General features: G+C 40.4%; 1 protein-coding gene across 1 annotated transcript in view; it reads left to right on the top strand.

The window, feature by feature from the left end:
• Window positions 1-254: 254 nt before the first annotated feature.
• The window catches only part of LOC123770490 (uncharacterized), an 85,710-nt gene continuing 66,796 nt past the window's right edge, over window positions 255-19,168 (top strand). Inside the window, exons 1-3 of the mRNA XM_045762414.2 lie at window positions 255-391; window positions 17,126-17,398; window positions 18,970-19,066. Of these exons, the coding sequence (XP_045618370.1) occupies window positions 374-391; window positions 17,126-17,398; window positions 18,970-19,066 (388 nt within the window). The 5' untranslated portion in view covers window positions 255-373. The remainder of the gene's footprint in view (window positions 392-17,125; window positions 17,399-18,969; window positions 19,067-19,168) is intronic.

Raw genomic sequence — 19,168 nt, 5'->3', positions numbered from 1 at the left:
CGCCTTGTTGCCCCAAGAAGAAATTCGATATATACAGATATTTTCCCAAAGTTACCAGTCCAACTTACCACCATACAACCCTCTCCTAGCTAGCCTTACGTACAACCTAGATCTAACCCTCTATCGCCGCCCGCACCTTGCCACCTAACCCCACAGCTTAAGGCGTATATTAAGACGCTGGCATCCTATCTAATGGGATTTTAATTCTATCTCACAGAGTGGACAGACTCGCCTCGCCTGCCCGGCAAGTCCGCAGTCGACTCTCAGTGTGTTGCCAACTTTTGTAGTGAGAGGACGCGCGGTGCGGTGGTCGCCCCAGACATTAATTGCTGGATCCTGTTTACATCTAAACACGCGGGAGGCAACTTATCACATGTTCAAAATTAAAATGGTATGTTTGAGGGAAATATGTTTACCGTTGTTCTCATGTAAGGATCGGTTTATAAGGGAATTAGCATCAATATTATTATGTTCTCGGCAATGCACTGTGAGGGTGAGTGAAAGTGGTCTTCCCCCAGAGGATTCAAAGCTAGAAGTTCACACGTGAAGGCATTTTCGATTTATTCCAAGAACTTATAATGGGTTTAATTTACATTTTTTTTTATCCATTACAAATTTCACACCAGTGGCTTTTCAAACTGGTTATTATTATTAATAGATTTATTCAGCCTTTATTTTTAAAGATTTTTTTGTTATTTACTGTTCCACGTATCATAATTGCTTCAAATATTAAAATAATTATAGAGTTTTTGAAAACTATGATCATTATGGATTATATTCACTCATGGTATGTCTTGGGGCGAAATTCTGATGATATGAATTTACATTTAGCGAGGCAAATACAAATTGCATGAATATATTAACTTGGCATTGTATAGCATATATATTATGGCATAATATATTAACGTAGCATCCCCGTAGCAACTGGGGATGAAACACTGTACCAGTGTTGAAATACACGAAAGTATTGTGGAAATAAATGCCTCCTGGTGTCCCAACACAATTGTCCAACCGCATTTCTAGGGTCAAAAACAATTGTCCAACATGAACCTCGTGTCCAAAACAATTGTCCATCGTGTGCTTTGTGTCCAAAACATTATCATGCATAAACCTTGTTGCCAAAACAGTTGTTTAACATAAGTCTGATAATCAAAACAAGTGTTTAACGTAAATCCAAATATTTCTGGCCAACCTGAACCTGGTGTTCTTACCAATCATAAACCATTATGTCTCAGGTCTTCGAACAGGTGAGAGACGGTTCGTGTGACGAGAATAATGCCAAGTGTTCGAAATCCGCGCGAGAGAGTGTTAGTTACAAACAAACGATAGTTAGTCAAGGTGAGCCATTAAACAATATTGTATACTCCAATTACCACACACAATATTATTATATTATATATATATATTGTATATACAAAATTGACAAATTCCCGGGTATCTAGTTACTGCTGGGTGAACAGAGCATTTGTTTTTTTAACTCATTTAGACACGTCAGCATTTGTACAGCTTCCATAGGCTATACGAAGGGGAGTACAGTGTGGCAAAAAGCTAGCTACGTGATGCTAAAAATCTCCATCACACAGGATGGTTAGTTATTCAGAGGCATGTGATAAGTGGTCTGCACTGGCAGACTCTGGGTATATTATGAGGATATCATCAAGAACACGAGAGTGAATAAAGTAATTGTAAAGCTCCAGGTACCTCATGCCAACGGGTCTGAAAGGTCTAATAACTGGGCATTTGGTGATGTAGTGTGGGAGATCATGCCGCAGTTCCTGCTCACAGAGTTTGCACCTGGAGTGCTCAGGATTGGGAGATCCGTCACCTGTAGCCACCTGCCACAGGTAACGGTAACCCAACCTGATCCTGGCAACCACTGTGTCGCACAGTCTGGTCCACGTTTTGTGCTGCCCATAAACACAGGTTTCAGAGCTGAACAAATCATAGCTTTTTTACTGGTGCTTTCAGGTCGTTGGGAGTCAGTAACTTCTTTCCTATCAGACCTGAGTGGAACAATACAGTTTTGACAGCAGAGATGGGGATACCTAGATCTAATTCAACTTTATCTCTGTTACACGCTAATTTGGCTGCAAGGTCTGTCTCATTTAGATGGGTTATGTGTGATGGTATCCATACAAATGAGATTCGAAACCCTTTACTCTGTGCAGCAATTAGGTCATTTATAGTTGCTAGTCAGAAGTTCTTGCTGTCGATCTTTCAAAAGAAGTTTTCGAGTGCTTGAAGAGCAGACTTTGAATCACAATATTATTCATCCCATGTTTTTTAATGTATTGTTAGCTAGTTGCAGTGTCGTTAGTTCTGCTTTGTGTAGAGGTCAGCCCGTTGTTTAAAAGGAATGGAAAGGAAACGTGGCAACCATTTCCTTCCCGGGATTCGAACCCGGGATTCCCGATAGTAAATTCAAATTGCAATATTATCAATAGGAACACTACAACAATAGTGATATTATTTAGACAATTGTAGCTTACTGGCACTCATTGTTACTTACCCGTGATTTATAAAGATTATTTTCTCATTGGTTTCGTATTGTAGGCCAAAGTATAAGAGTTTGGGGCGTTATCTTGAGATGATGATTTCGGGGCTTTTAGTGTCCCCGCGGCCCGGTCCTCGACCAGGCCTCCACCCCTAGGAAGCAGCCCGTGACAGCTGACTAACTCCCAGGTACCTATTTACTGCTAGGTAACAGGGGCATTCAGGGTGAAAGAAACTTTGCCCATTTGTTTCTGCCTCGTGCGGGAATCGAACCCGCGCCACAGAATTACGAGTCCTGCGCGCTATCCACCAGGCTACGAGGCTTTGTATGGAACAAAGAGGAGTAGGCCTCTTGCTTTAGTCTTTGCGGTTTAAAGGCATTTAGCAGTACTTAAAGGTACTAAAACAAAGTCAGTTAAGTTGGAGCTGCATTGTATATACTAATACTTACCTCTTTGGATATCCTTAACTAGGATTAAGGCTTAACAATATTAAACTTTTTTGTTTACAATTTTCAATTTTTTTTAGAAGAAAATGTTGTTGGGCTTAATGGGCTGGCCATAGGCCTATTCTCTCTCTTAACTGTAAAAAGGTGTCTAGGACTACCACAAAAGCTTAATGCCCAACCAGCAAGTTTGGACATCGCGTCAAGACCATATCCCATAAATAAATACTTAGTGTAGCCTAAGCTACAATCGACTTGAGAATGGTCCAGGACGGACCGAAACGTCGTCCCTTCACCTTCTAGTGTGTGGTCTGGTCAGCTTAGCCTAAGCTATATAACAATATCAGGATACAGTCTTAGTGTAGCCTGTGTACACTGATAAGCAGGGATACGTTCAGTACAGCGTAGAAACACTGTTTAATTTTTAACTTGTATACACACATTCAGTGTCGCCAAAATTCAGCGAGAGGCAAGGTGCACCTTTCAATGTATGTATTAACATTGCCCGAAACGCTATGCATACTAGTGGCTTTAGGTATTATATGTACTTCCTCTATCTTTAAATCTAACGGAATGTTTGTACTGTAACTCTGCAATTATGTATGTACTGTTCCTAAATAAATTATTATTATTATTATTATTATTATTATTATTATTATTATTATTATTATTAACTGTGTTGAAAGTATGTGTTGTCATTTTATTATTTAAAATAGCGGGAAAGAACATAAATGGCAATTTCATTTATCTTATTCTGAAATTCACTTCCTCGTGTGTTTAGTTAACCATAATTGTTCTCTGTGCATTGTCTGGTCTCTCTGGCTGTATGTTGACATAGGCAAGATAGTGAATATATTGAAATCTTAGGATTTACCGTGAATCGCATATTATATATATATATATATATAATATATATATATATATATATATATATATTATATATATATATATATATATATATATATATATATATATATATATATATATATATATATATATATATATATTTATTATACTTCGGTAGCAGTCTTTCTTGTAAACATATATTATTAAATATGACCGAAAAAGTTAGATTAATAATCCTTCATTAGTTTTCCAACAAAACACGAAATGATCCTTCGAGGATTCGAACCTGCTCCTCCAGGATAACAAGGATGCTACCCTGGTGTACCAGGTTCGAATCCTTGAGAGATCATTTCGAGCTCTGTTGTACAAATCTATTTATTTAATTGGAACTCCTTTGCCTTAATAATATAATATGTGGCACCTGGGAATTCTAGGGGATGAGGGGTCTTTCCTGACTCCTCTCGTCAGGGAAGATAATATACTGCACCCGGGGATACCAGGTATGCGCTTATGTCGTCCGCCACCCCTATTTATTATAGTTTGTAAGATAACAAGTTAAGTTTAGGCTAAGTTTTATTAGCCTAAACGTTTAGGCTAAGTTTTATTAGCCTAAACGAGGATTGTTGCAAGCCTCGAGGTATGTGACATACCTCGAGATATGTCACATACGCTAAACTAATCTTAAACACAAGACATAACACAATCATGACAACATAACAAACGAATTATGAAAACAAGAGACGAGGCCTTTTTGTTTGCTTAAGACTAATTTTCTATGCAAATATTTAGAGGATATTGAAGAAACAATTCTACATAACCCATATGGTAACAGCTGCTGATGGAAGGTAGTAATGTGTAGCCTCTTTTGTTATTATCTGTAGGTAATAGGCTCTATTAAACTATTATGACCATCTTGTCTGTAAATTAAAACATCGTAACTGTCGAATAAGGTAATTATGTTAATACCTAATTGCTGGCTATAAAGAAGACGGCGATTAATCATAGTTTATGTTTTGTATATATTAATTGTAGTTACAAGAGTTTTATTTGTAGAATACTAAAAAGCAGTCTGTGAATGTTATACTAGCTTCTCAACTGATTAACAGTTGAGAGGCGGTCCCGCCTCTCAACTGTTAATCAACTGGTGTACAGATTCCTGAGCCTACTGGGCTCTATCATATCTACACTTGAAACTGTGTATGGAGTCAGCCTCCACCACATCACTTCCTAATGCATTTCATTTGTTTACTACACTGACACTGAAAAAATTCTAATGTCTCTGTGGCTCATCACACACACAGTTGTGTGTGTGTGTGTATTATATATATATATATATATATATATATATATATATATATATATATATATATATATATATATATATATATATATACACACACACACAGAGCACCCTCCTGGTATCCTATCTCAGGCCAAATAGGATTTGCGAGATAACGGGACACAAAGTCACTAACCAACTAAGGATGGATTTCACCCCCAGGCAGTCGTGAGTGCTCCCCATGCATGCGATTTTCTGGTTGCTCCAATATCTCCAATAATGTCTCGAACACCAGTTCCTTCGTACTACCACCTGTGACTCAATGACCCGATTCACACAGTATTCAAGTGTTCTTGTAGCTGTAAAGTTGATGTATATTCAACAATCTGAGCTGTGGATACTCCGAGGCACGCCACAAACAAGTCAGAGATATCTCGAGGAATCTCAGAAGTGCATCACATTTTTTAATGTCCTGTAACTTTGCATAACCGGGATTACAGCAGTTTAGCCAAATACAGGAAAACAGTCATGTGTAATTAGTACAGAGATCTAGGGCCTACAACAACAAGATCCTGGTGTGATTACCTAGAGGTTATCTCAAGGACCCATGGCCTCGCTACTGGGCCTCTGAACAAGGACTCCTTCACGCTTAAATTCTGCGGCTGTACCAAGATGAGCTCAAAAGTTACCCTACCAATCGACATGCGCTAAGAGTGTTTAGAAATATGATTTAGATCGCAGTTTTTTGAGCATGGGAAATGCTAAGGTGGGTAGGGGGCGATGAACATTGTATAGCAATTTTTAATTCAATGATACATTAAGTAATGATCTTCGTTTGGTGTTGGGCACGAGGTCCATCAACCTCCGGAGGGTTATTAAGGCCTATCAACCTCTGGAGGGTTATTAAGGCCTATCAACCTCTGGAGGGTTATTAAGGCCTATCAACCTCTGGAGGGTTATTAAGGTCTGTCAACCTCTGGAGGGTTATTAAGGCCTATCAACCTCTGGAGGGTTATTAAGGCCTATCAACCTCTGGAGGGTTATTAAGGCCTATCAACCTCTGGAGGGTTATTAAGGCCTATCAACCTCTGGAGGGTTATTAAGGCCTATCAACCGCTGGAGGGTTATTAAGGTCTATCAACCGCTGGAGGGTTATTAAGGCCTATCAACCTCTGGAGGGTTATTAAGGCCTATCAACCTCTGGAGGGTTATTAAGGTCTGTCAACCTCTGGAGGGTTATTAAGGCCTATCAACCTCTGGAGGGTTATTAAGGCCTATCAACCTCTGGAGGGTTATTAAGGCCTATCAACCTCTGGAGGGTTATTAAGGCCTATCAACCTCTGGAGGGTTATTAAGGCCTATCAACTTCTGGAGGGTTATTAAGACCTAAATTTACTTAAAAAATTAGATAAAGAAACCCGATTAATATTTCATACTTAAAATAAAACATTGAATCTCTCTGCCACAAAAACTCGCTTCTTAATTTATCTATTTCCCTTTCGAGACCTATAATTGAGTTATATAAATTTAAATATCTATTATACACAAGATTCATAACTTCAATACTACCAAAGGTCTGTCTCACTACTGGACACGAACCGCATTTAAGCTCCCCACTGGACACATGCCTCATCACTGGATACATGCCTTATCACTGGACACATGCCTCATCACTGGACACATGCCTCATCACTGGACACATGCCTCATCACTGGACACATGCTTCATCACTGGATACATGCCTTATCACTGGACACATGCCTCATCACTGGACACATGCCTCATCACTGGACACATGCCTCATCACTGGACACATGCCTCCCCCCCCCTCCATTCTATTGCAAAACATACATATATTTCCACACACTAAATTCACCTCGTTACTAGAGAAGGGTTAGACTTCCTTATCGAATCAAACAAGAGATCTTAAATGGATTAAGACTGAAGCCCAACAGCATAGTTGACTCATTTGGGAAGCAGAGAGACAGACCCGCATGCAAATGAACCCGCGGGCTCGTGCTAGCCTAAGATGGCCAGCGCGGTGATTACTTACGCCCTAAGGCAAGCTGAAGGGGAAATAATAACCTTTGAGGTAAGGCTAATGGCTAGATGACTTTCACCCGTGGAGTAGCCTCAAGGAAAGGCGATATTTACTCTCCTGGTGTACCGGAGAAACAGGCGGATATATAACAGACCGCGATCAGGGAATTCGGGATTGGGAAAATATTGGAGTAAACCGTCCGATATTTTTAAGCCATCATCTGATGAGTAACGATGAATAGTTTAGTTTACCCATAACTATTACGCTCTCGCGATGACATTTTTTGAGTATGCATAGGAAAAAAAATTGAGAGTTATTTAGTAAACAAAATATTAAAGTTCTTGGCAGAATAATGTATTAGATTTTCGAAACCTGGTAATGGAAGTGGATTTTTCTAGATTGAATTTAAATAAGTTTATTGAGGTGTAAATACATACAAAAGGGATGAGGTAGCTCAAGCTATTCTTACATAGTTTTTCTAGATTAATACGCTCATGCATGTAGTACGCTTATGTCTATGATTTGGCAAAAGAAGTTTAAATTAGACGCTGGACAAAGCGTGTGAAGTAATTTATTTGTAGAGTGCTTATAGAGCATTGTGTTCTATTAGGTGTCGTAGTTTACCAGGAGAGTTGTGTGTATTAGTTTACATAGAGGAGTGTGTGTGTGTGGACTGGTTTACCTGGAGGGTCATTATGGGTACTGGTTTACTTGGAGACAGATTCAGGAAAACCTGCTATTGTCCTTTCCAACACCTGTCATCTCCAAGACCTGTCACCTTCAACACCTACCATATCCAACACCTGTAATCTCCACCTGTTGTCTCCAATATCTGTCATCCACATCACTGTCATCTCCAAGACTATCTCAACATATGTCATCTGCTACACTGTCATCACCAACACCTGTCACCGAAAACACCTGTCATTACACTGGCGACGAAACCACGTTCCATATTGTAAAAAATATATAAATATCATAATAATTCCATGTATCAATTAGTTTAATGGAAACATAGTCCGTTGGTCTAATTACCAGACAGAAGGCATTAGCTTACATAGAATAGGACATGGAACGCTTTAGAAAAGTGTGACTTGAACCTGTTGGTCATCAGTAACACTCTTTATATAGGCATAGAAAAGTGCAGTAAAGAAATACACAAAAAAATTAAATTTATGTCTTTATTTATTTACATTTATTTCTAGAGTGCATTTAGGGCTAGTGTACAGTTACTGGTCGGTAGGTTGACAATTATGGTGGATTTAATCCTAATAGCAACCCAAGCAGGGCATCAAAGTGATATATATATATTCAGTGAGAGGTATACATATAGGAAATATCCCTGCTTCTGAGTGTATACATACACAGTATACTTTATACTCCTATGCCATGTCCAGAGCTAAAATCCTCTTGGTGGCTGGTCAGTAAGCAAGTGTTGTGGCCTGAACTTCCCCCTACAGATGGTGATAGGCCTGAAGGCCAAAACATCACACCAAACTCACTCGCGCTGCACATTAAGCTGCTCAAAGCACGTAGTTTTGCGATTAGAGGCCCGACATAGTGGCCGCTGGTACCTCCTACTTAGACCGTCGGGGCATTCAGAGAGAATGAATGGAGCCCGACGCTCTTATAAGGTCCAGGAAGCCAAGACAGTCGCGTCCAAACAAGGCGGCCGTGGGCGAGCTAGGAGCCGGCTTTAGTGTGTGATGGTGAGGCTTGGCGCGCAGGTTATAGCCGGTATGCTGGCTAGGAGGGATGGCTCGGGGTTGTGGGGGATGGCTGGAGGTTGTGGGGGATGGGTAGGGGTTGTGGGGGATGGGTAGGGGTTGTGGGGGATGGCTGGGGGTTGTGGGGGATGGCTGGGGGTTGTGGGGGAATGGCTGGGGGTTGTGGGGGATGGCTGGGGGTTGTGGGGGATGGCTGGGGGTTGTGGGGGATGGCTGGGGGTTGTGGGGGATGGCTGGGGGTTGTGGGGGAATGGCTGGGGGTTGTGGGGGATGGCTGGGGGTTGTGGGGGATGGGTAGGGGTTGTGGGGGATGGGTAGGGGTTGTGGGGGATGGGCAGGGGTTGAAGGGGGTGGCCGGGGGTTGAGGGGGATACCAAGGTGTGGCGACGAGAGCAAGACCGAGGAGTGTGGCAGTGTGTCCAAACTGGAGTTATTGGACTCTCCGAACCAGTGAAGAGAATGCGAATACAAAAGAGTTTCGACTTGGGCACTAAATCAGAGGGACACATACCGCTTGGAAAGGCAGGGGATCCAAGAGCTAATAGTTCGATTCCGCGGGCACAAATAGTACACACACACACATACACCTGTGTTTTAAGAGAGCGACGTTGCCAAGGTAAAGATTCGTCTCAGATATCTTGCTTTTTCCAACAACAGAATAGAGAATCAAATGTTACGAAGCGTTGCAAATGTACGTGGTTTATATATTCTTCTTACACTAAAATGACTCGCTAGCGAGTCTGCACGGGGCAGCATATGGGGTATAATTAATTATGACGGCAGTTAATACTAGAGGCCAGAAACCTGTTTAGTTATTTGACACCAAACTCAGTGTTTTGCTTGTGGGCGTGTTGAGTAATCTAGGATTTATTTGTACACACAATTTTGAGCTTACTGGGGTTGAGTTTCTACTGCTGGGTCCTGCTTCTCAACATTCAAATAAATGGTATACAGGTTCCTGAGCCTATTGGGCTCTGATCATATCTACATTTGAAACTGTGTATGGAGTCAGCCTCCACCACATCACTTCCTAATGAATTTCATCTGTTAACTACCCTGACACTAAAACAAAATTTCTAATGTTTCTGTGGCTCATTTGGGTACTCTGTTTCCTCGTGTCCCCTTGTTCGTGCAACATCAGTGCTGTCTATCAACCCAATCAATTCTCCTGAAAATTTGACATGTGGTAATCATGTCTCTCCAAACTCTTCTGGAGGATTGGTTCAATTCATATAGCGTTTCCTCGTAAATGATACCTCGTAGCTCTTCAACTAATATGGTGGTACACATTAAAACCTTCTCCAACTTTGTCTTGTGTTAAGTATGGGTTCTACCCTTGAGCCGCACTCTCCAGTATTGGTCTGACGCCTGTGGAATATAATATTCTGTTATTCTTGTAGTTTCTCCATGTTCTTGTTCTCTGATTCTTTATATCTCTGATTAAACCATTGATGCCTACTCTGCAATTCAATCTTTTATGTGTGTATACTCACCTAGTTAAGCCTTCAGGGTCGTACTGCTGTTCTTAAGCCTCGCCTTTTGATCATCATTAGTTCCATACAGTGAATCTTTCTGTGTGTGTAGCACCGTAAGTGTAGGTATAGGATGAGAGCTACACTCGTGGAGTCCCGTCTTCCCAGTACTCTTTGTCGTATAACGTTTTGAAAATACTACTGACGGTTTTGGCCTCCACCACCTTCTCACTTAACGTGTTCCAATCGTCTACCTAAGCTTGTAGCTGTAAGCTTGAGCCAGAGAGCACCACAAGGAGGTATGGTAGTGCTTGCTGTCCCATATGTGGTACAGTTTCACCCTTAGTTTCAAAACAATAAATCAGTAGTTGAAAGTACTTCAAACAAAGTTGACCAGACCACACACTAGAAGGTGAAGGGACGACGACGTTTCGGTCCGTCCTGGACCATTCTCAAGTCGATTGTCCAATAAAGCTATTGAAGGACATGTTCCATTGTTGCACTTAAGCAGCCAATCAGTTTTATTCACTTGGATCAAATTCACTCGTATCTTAATATTACCAGACAACTGTTAACCCGCCAAACACACACCGAAACTACGACGTTGGTACAACGTACGAACAAGTTTTAACACCTCCTAACCAGTTATAACAACCAATATAGCAAGTTGTAACAACGTTCTAATACGTCATAAACACGTTAAGCCAAGATGTAACAACTTTATTACAAGTTGTAACAAGCGCAAAATAGAGACAGTTTCGGTTTGTGTTTCCAGGGATGTTCCATTGTTGCACTTAAGCAGCCAATCAGTTTTATTCCCTTGAATCAAATTCACTCGTATCTTAATATTACCAGACAACTGTTCTGCCCTTCAGACACTTGATGCTCACAAGAAGGAAAAAATCAATGGCCTATTTGGTAGGGCAGCGGTCGTGTGTTTTCTGAGTCCCAGGTTCAAGTCTTCGATAATCTAAAGTCACTGAAATGTTATTTCCCCGCGCAACTGTGGTTTACATTTTAGAGTAAACCAGTATTTAAGACAATGAAGCATTAATGGATATTGAGCAAGGGGTGTATACTGCTTTTAGGTGAATACTCAGAGTTTACTTCAGTTCTGGACTGCTTGCTGGTTGGCCATTAGGCAATTTTTGAGGCCTTAATAACCCCCCCTCCCCCACGAGGTTGAAAGATCTTAATAACCCTCCAGAGGTTGATAGGCCTTAATAACCCTCCAGAGGTTGATAGGCCTTAATAACCCTCCAGAGGTTGATAGGCCTTAATAACCCTCCAGAGGTTGATAGGCCTTAATAACACTCCAAAGGTTGATAGGCCTTAATAACCCTCCAGAGGTTGATAGGCCTTAATAACCCTCCAGAGGTTGATAGGCCTTAATAACCCTCCAGAGGTTGATAGGCCTTAATAACCCTCCAGAGGTTGATAGGCCTTAATAACCCTCCAGAGGTTGATAGGCCTTAATAACCCTCCAGAGGTTGATTAGCCTTAATAACCCTCCAGAGGTTGATAGGCCTTAATAACCCTCCAGAGGTTGATAGGCCGTAATAACCCTCCAGAGGTTGATAGGCCTTAATAACCCTCCAGAGGTTGATAGGCCTTAATAACCCTCCAGAGGTTGATAGGCCTTAATAACCCTTCAAATACCAAATCAGTGTGAATTCGTATTTTTTGTAACAGCAGAAAAGTTGTGGAAAAACAACACAGGTGTTTCTGGAAAAATAAAAAACAAATGACTGTTTCGATCTTTGAAGCGAAACGTGCAATAAAACTGTAAATAACTGTAAAAGCAAGTGTAAAAATTACCATAAACAATAACAAAAACACACAGACTTAAACTGTAAACAAAAAGTCCACAAGTTTCAAGCCTTTGTACGGCCTCATAAGGAAACCACAACAAATAAATCATATTTTATGAAGTAACACCCAATATGCATTAGTCCATCTGACGTGTCTAACTTGGTCTATTACAAATAAAAGCCCTGACTAAGGCTTCGTAGCCTGGTGGATAGCGCGCAGGACTCGTAATTCTGTGGTGCGGGTTCGATTCCCGCACGAGGCAGAAACAAATGGGCAAAGTTTCTTTCACTCTGAATGCCCCTGTTACCTAGCAGTAAATAAGTACCTGGGAGTTAGTCAGCTGTCACGGGCTGCTTCCTGGGGGTGGAGGCCTGGTCGAGGACCGGGCCGCGGGGACACTAAAGCCCCGAAATCATCTCAAGATAACCTCAAGATAAGGCAGCGTCACCACCACAAGCGCCAGAGCATGAAGGATACCACCTGTTTATAATCATCAAATATAATGACAGCTTAGGCGCCTTAGACAAGGAGAGGACGAACCTTAAGCGAATCGAGACAGGTGGCGAAGCATAAGAATTGCTTCGTCAAGGGGATGTGGCTCGGTGGGGGATGGTTAGGGGATAGTGTGACGATTGATCAAGCAAAAGATAGACAGGTGAATGATGTTTGTGAGCCAAAAGGTCCAATAACAGCGGCAGGTGGGTGGTGGTGTTGTAAATGCTTCAGGAGACGAGAGAGGAGTTCGGGTTAAACGTCCACGAGAGAATGAAATAAACAGCGGAGAACGGGAAGGGCGATATGAGAGTGAAGCAGATGGCTGCCTGGTGACTGGTCGTGGTGGGAGTCACCTAGGGACCGGGTGGAGGGGTAGAAATAGCCTAAGCTGCTCTATCCCTTTGAGATGTATTTCTTTCTTGTCTCAATAAACATACATGAACTTCAACCAAGGGACCCAGGGTTCGAGACCTGAGACAGGCAGCTTCCGAGAGGTACCTGTCCTCAGGCCAGGCTCGTTAATACAGCGGCTATCCCCCATAGACACATTTATAAATTTTAACGTAGTTTGTATTAAAAAAATAGGTTTATTCTCACATATAAATTCGATTATATATATTAAAAATTCCATGTATAATTCGGTGTAGATTAGGTTAGGTGTTTAGGTTCTTTTGGCGATTAATTGTATTTGCAGAACGTGGATTAAGTATTCACTTATTGCTATAAAACAGCGTATTTAAATGCCCCAATTAATGTTGTGCTTCAATTATAAGTCATTGTAATATTGAAATTAAAAGAATAGTGCTATTCTACTTAAAAAAGGGGGGAGGAATGGCATTATGATATTAGCTTCGTATGGCAACATTCACCACACTTTTGCTGGTATTTCAAAACGTTATGAAAAACGTCAATGGAAAGTTTCCTTTTCTAAGCTTGCCAAGTAAGCCGGACGACTCAAACAGAAAACGGAACAGTACGTCACTTTTGTGAGTCGATTTCATTTCAAATTACGTCCAAATTTGGCCATAGTGCGCATACGAGCGAAAAGTGACGTTATTTTTAAGAGGACGAGTTGTCGAGCAGTTGTCGTTGATCTGACTTTTGAGACAGTAACTTTGGCTTGTTTAAAATAGTTTCCCCTAAAATATTACTCCTTCACTGCCTGCCTGACTCACACAAGGTCCCTATATACCCTTACCAAAACTCGTAACAGGAACTATATGCGTTTTTTTCCTTTTTAACCGCGAGAGAGAGGGAGAGAGCAGCTTAAATTCCACAGGAGACTTTTGTGTGGCTGATCTTGACTGTCCGACAGGGACAATCGGAACTATATATTCACCGGACAGTGTAACCCACTTATTTGGTGAATACAAACACAGTTGATTTTGGCTCTGGGCTGTGTTCCGGTCTAGTATTCAACTAGTATTCTTTCTAGTTGCTATTCTGGTGTCCTTAATAAGCCTCCAGATGCTGGAAGCCATTAAGCTCAGCACCAAGCCAAAGACTGTTTCCGTGGAATATAATTCTTAACACATAATTATAAAACACGTTCTGCATGCACACTAAACATGACTGACATCTAGAAATTCATGCATATTAATCAAGAACGAGCTAACTAGTTAATATGCTAAACTGAAATACCTATTTGACATACGTCAAATGCCTTTTGACATATGGCAAAATAAATTTCTGTCAAACACACTGTGTATGACATTGTGGCATTTTCATTTTCCTTTATGACAGACAAACGTAATTTATAACTGAGTGAACATTGCAACTGACTTCACAAGTAAATTAAAGGCTTTACCTGTCACTGTCAGAATCACAATCTGTCAGGCAGGTAGTTACAGGCTACTGTCCAATTACAGTCTACTAGCTAATTACTGGCCAAAGTACAGACTGTTAGATAGTTACAGTCTGACAGCCAATTATAGACTGCTAGAATGCTCTCTAATTGCCAATCAACCACAATTAGTAAAATGTCAATCAACCGCAATTAGTAAAATGTCAATCAACCACAATTAATAAATTGCCAATCAACCACAATTAGTAAATTGTCAATCAACCACAATTAGTAAAATGCCAATCAACCGCAATTAGTAAATTGTCAATCAACCACAAAAAGTAAAATGCCAATCAACCGCAATAAGTAAATTGTCAATCAACCACAATTAGTAAATTGTCAATCAACCGCAATTAGTAAATTGTCAATCAACCACAATTAGTAAATTGTCAATCAACCGCAATAAGTAAATTGTCAATCAACCACAATTAGTAAATTGTCAATCAACCGCAATTAGTAAATTGTCAATCAACCACAATTAGTAAATTGTCAATCAACCGCAATAAGTAAATTGTCAATCAACCATAGCCTGCAAACTACCCACAATCTGCCAACTTTCACAGCCTCCCAGCCATTTCTACCTCCCAACTAATTATGGCTACTAACTAGTTGCTTCAACCATAAACGTCCAGCAACCAGTCATCAACTGACATCAACCACAGAAAACCTTCACAATTTATTTCGTCACGATGGAAGAGAATCACGATAATTATGTCCGTGTAATTGATTGCAGGATTGCAATAGATGTGAGTGATCACCATGACTTGTGTCCAAGCTGACATGCAATGATGCAGAGAGAGAGAGAGAGAGAGAGAGAGAGAGAGAGAGAGAAAGAGAAAGATAAAAAAAGAGAGAGAGAGAGAGAGAGAGAGAGAGAGAGAGAGAGAGAGAGAGAGAGAGAGAGAGAGAGAGAGAGAGAGAGAGAGAGAGAAAAAAGAGAGAGAGAGAGAGAAAGAGAAAAAAAGAGAGAAAGAGAAAAAAGAGAGAGAGAGAGAGAAAGAGAAAAAAAGAGAGAGAGAGAGAGAAAGAGAAAAAATGAGAGAAAAAAAGAGAAAGATAAAAAAAGAGAGAAAAAGAAAAAAAGAGAGACAGAAAAAAAGAGAGAGAGAAAGAGAAAAAAAGAGAGAAAGAGAAGAAAAGAGAGAGGAGAGAGAGAGAAAGAAAGAGAGAGAGAGAGACAGAGGAGGAATTTGTTTAACAAGGTTGATTTTGAGGCGTATTAACCTCTGGAAAGTCGTTAAAGCCTACTAACACTAGAGCAGAGTTTTTCAAACTTTATTTTTATTTACTGCGGCCCAGTAGGCTTGTGTGTATCACATACACACTGACTTATGTTCCCTTATTGACTATTGCCGCGATAAATACACATTTATGGATAGAATCCATTCGAGCAAATTACATATTTATATTTTTAGGAAGAATATGGGATATAAACACTTTCTTTGTATGGAATTCCAGCAAAAAAGACACAATTAAAAAAGAAATTAAGAGAAAGATGTGGTTGTCTGTTCGTAAGTAATTAAGTTCAATTTGGAACACTGGAAGACAATGCTACACGCATCTCTGGTGCAGTGTTATATCTTGAGGTTATCTTGAGATGATTTCGGGGCTTTAGTGTCCCCGCGGCCCGGTCCTCGACCAGGCCTCCACCCCCCAGGAAGCAGCCCGTGACAGCTGACTAACACCCAGGTACTTATTTTACTGCTAGGTAACAGGGGCATAGGGTGAAATAAACTTTGCCCATTGTGTTGAGATGGTTTCTGTCTTCCCTTTTAGTTCAAATGGAAAAATCCGAGTTAATGTGGAAGAATTGTTGTTCATGTGGAATTAATGTAGAGTTAATGTGAAAAATTCTTAATGTGTAAAAATTCTAGTTAATGTGGAAAATCCTAATTAATGTGGAAAATCCTAGTTAACGCAAATAAGTATTAGTAAAGATAATAACATCGAGATAACCTCTTTACTAAGAAGTAAAAATTCTCCCTAAACCTTAATCAAAACTATTTAATTGTTCAAAATCATTCTCCAGTGTAAAGTTATTATCTTTATTTAATAAAATACAATATAAGTCATATATACATAAATTTACAAGGCAATACTACATTACATGACGGTGGAGCTATATACTAGTATATATATATATATATATAGAACTATATGTATCTATATATATAGAACTATATAAATCTATATATATATAGAACTATATAAATCTATATATATATAGAACTATATATATCTCTATATATATATATATATAGAACTATATACTAGTACATAAACACCGATATGTCGGTTATATACTTCTCGGTGTTGTTATAGATTTAGCTACTGGGAACAAGTTCCAAGTAGCACAGGCTATGGTGAGCCCGTAGTGAACTTACCTGGCACAGGATCCGTTCTCGGTGTATCTATCCATGTTTAAAAAGATGTAAAATCACTACCTCTCTGACACCAGGAGGGGGGAGGGGGGGAATTAACAAAGGGGTAAGCGCCAAGCCATTACAACTATATAACACTTGGAAGGGATCAGGATAAGGATTTGGGATGGGACGGTGGATGAAAAGGAGTCTCAAAATCCCCTAATTATGAACAAATCCACAAGGGCCGTGACGAGGATTCGAACCTGCGTCCGGGAGCATCCCCTAATTATCTCTCTCTTTCTCTTCTAGGTGGAACTCAAGACCAAAGGTTGTGTTCCAGCTGTGTGTGTCTGTGAGACAATTCTGCACCCACACCACCACACAACCACCACCACCAACGCCCTTCACCACCACCATCACCACCACCACCACCCGCAGGCCACCAAGATGCCATCAGGGCCGCATGCGTCGCGAATCGTCCGCAAGTATCGCAGGTCGAGACTAAAGAGGGTGAAGAAGCAGGAATACAAGAAGTTAAGAGATATGGTTCCAGCGCTACAGGAAAGGGCTATCGTTACCAAGGTCAGTTGCACCCGTTGTTGGCCGGGCCGTTACGTGTCTTTTTTTTAACGAGGTGGCTAAGTTAGCATTGTTAGCCACACCGTTAGTGGCTGTTGTTAGCCAGGCCGTTAGTGGGTGTTATTAGCGAAGCCGTTACTTGTCGTTTGCGAGGTCGTTAGTTACTGTCTCTGTTAGCTGGACCGTTAGTTACCGTTCCCACAAGGTCAAGGTCAGCCACACCCTCCTGTTTTCCGTTGTTGCTTACGATACCGTTAGTTCATCTTCTGTTGATATAGCGAGCAATTCTTATCTTTCATATATAATGCTTCCCTATCGGTGCCTTTGGGAGAGTTAGGTCAATAAAATGCTAATTAGCATATACACATATTCTTCCGTTCTTCATAGGAGATGGTTAGTGATCTGCCCTACATAGCGTATCTACTTAGGAACCTGTACATCTTTTCTTATTCTTAGCAGCTTTGTTTACATCCATTAAAAATTGAGGGTTCCCTCGAGGGCCATATGAGACGCATTTATGTTATCATGAGAGCCACACACGACAACTAATTAAAGTCATTTAATAAAAATTATTGCAGAATATTTTTTCTATATTATGTTATAGTAAATACTAAATTACAGTATCCTTTGTGCGGGCCGCAGGTGTGCGTGCAAAAGGAAGCATACGGTCCGCATGTTTGACATACCTGCATTAAATAGTTTATGAGCTCCGAAGCAGTAAGAGGCTGTTTGTAAGAATAATAACATTTGATTGCTAAGTTTTGATGCTCATAAACTATTTAATAAATGTAGACAAAGCCGCTAAAGCTTGAGAAAAGATGTAGAGGTTCTTAAGATGATATGCTTATATCTCTTTAAGAAGCTTGTTGAATCCTGGTCCCTGGTAACAACCATATATCGTAGTCATTGAGCACTCAAACACAAGCGGTTGTATTATATTTTTAAATAACTAGCACTCAAGTATTTTCTAAGTATGCCCCTAAGGCGATCAATTTTTCTCGTGCTCTCTGTTGCTAGTTTTTATATAATTAATTTGCTTGTAATTGTATTTTAATTAAATAATTTATTACATAAATTATGTAATTATATTACATAATTTAAATTTTTGTAAAAAAATACTTAATAAAATAAACAATAACATGATGTTGATGTAATTGTTGAATTTATGTATTTCTTCACTTTTGCTTACTGATTTTATCACTTATTTTTTGCTTTCTTCGTGTTCGTCACCACCTCCGTCACCACAACGGTCTTTATGTTCTCTTCTCTTGTTCTTCTTTCTCCTCTCTCATCCCCACGCACCTTTCTCTACAGCTCATACCACCATATTTTTCTCTCACCCCAAACACATTTTTCCCTTCCAAATACTTCCCCCTTCCTTGACTCCAACACCATATTCCTCCAATGAGTGCCGGACCAACCGGGCTGTGGTGGGCCTGCGGGCCGCTCCAAGCAACAGCCTGGTGGACCAAACTCTCATAAATAAGGGCTTGGGGAGTAGACGAACTCCCAGAACCCCATCAACCAGGTATCAACCTCTCACTCACGCTCCTCTCTCTCTCTCTCTCTCATAGGTGGAGGTCATTGAAGAGGCTATCAAATACATAGACGAGCTCCACACAGCACTTATACAGAGGTTTCGCGCCCAGGGCCTCCCAGACACACTCAGAGGTAAGGCTGAAAGTCTTGGCAGACCTGATACACACTCAAGAGTTTTTATAAGACTTTCAACGCAAACTAAAAGGTAAGGTTTCCATGCAAGTTCACTCGATG

The sequence above is a fragment of the Procambarus clarkii genome, chromosome 46 (assembly GCF_040958095.1).
Source record: "Procambarus clarkii isolate CNS0578487 chromosome 46, FALCON_Pclarkii_2.0, whole genome shotgun sequence".
NCBI classification, from domain to species: domain Eukaryota; kingdom Metazoa; phylum Arthropoda; class Malacostraca; order Decapoda; family Cambaridae; genus Procambarus; species Procambarus clarkii.
Note: the sequence above shows the minus strand (reverse complement) of the source record. Positions and strands in the feature narration are given on the sequence as shown.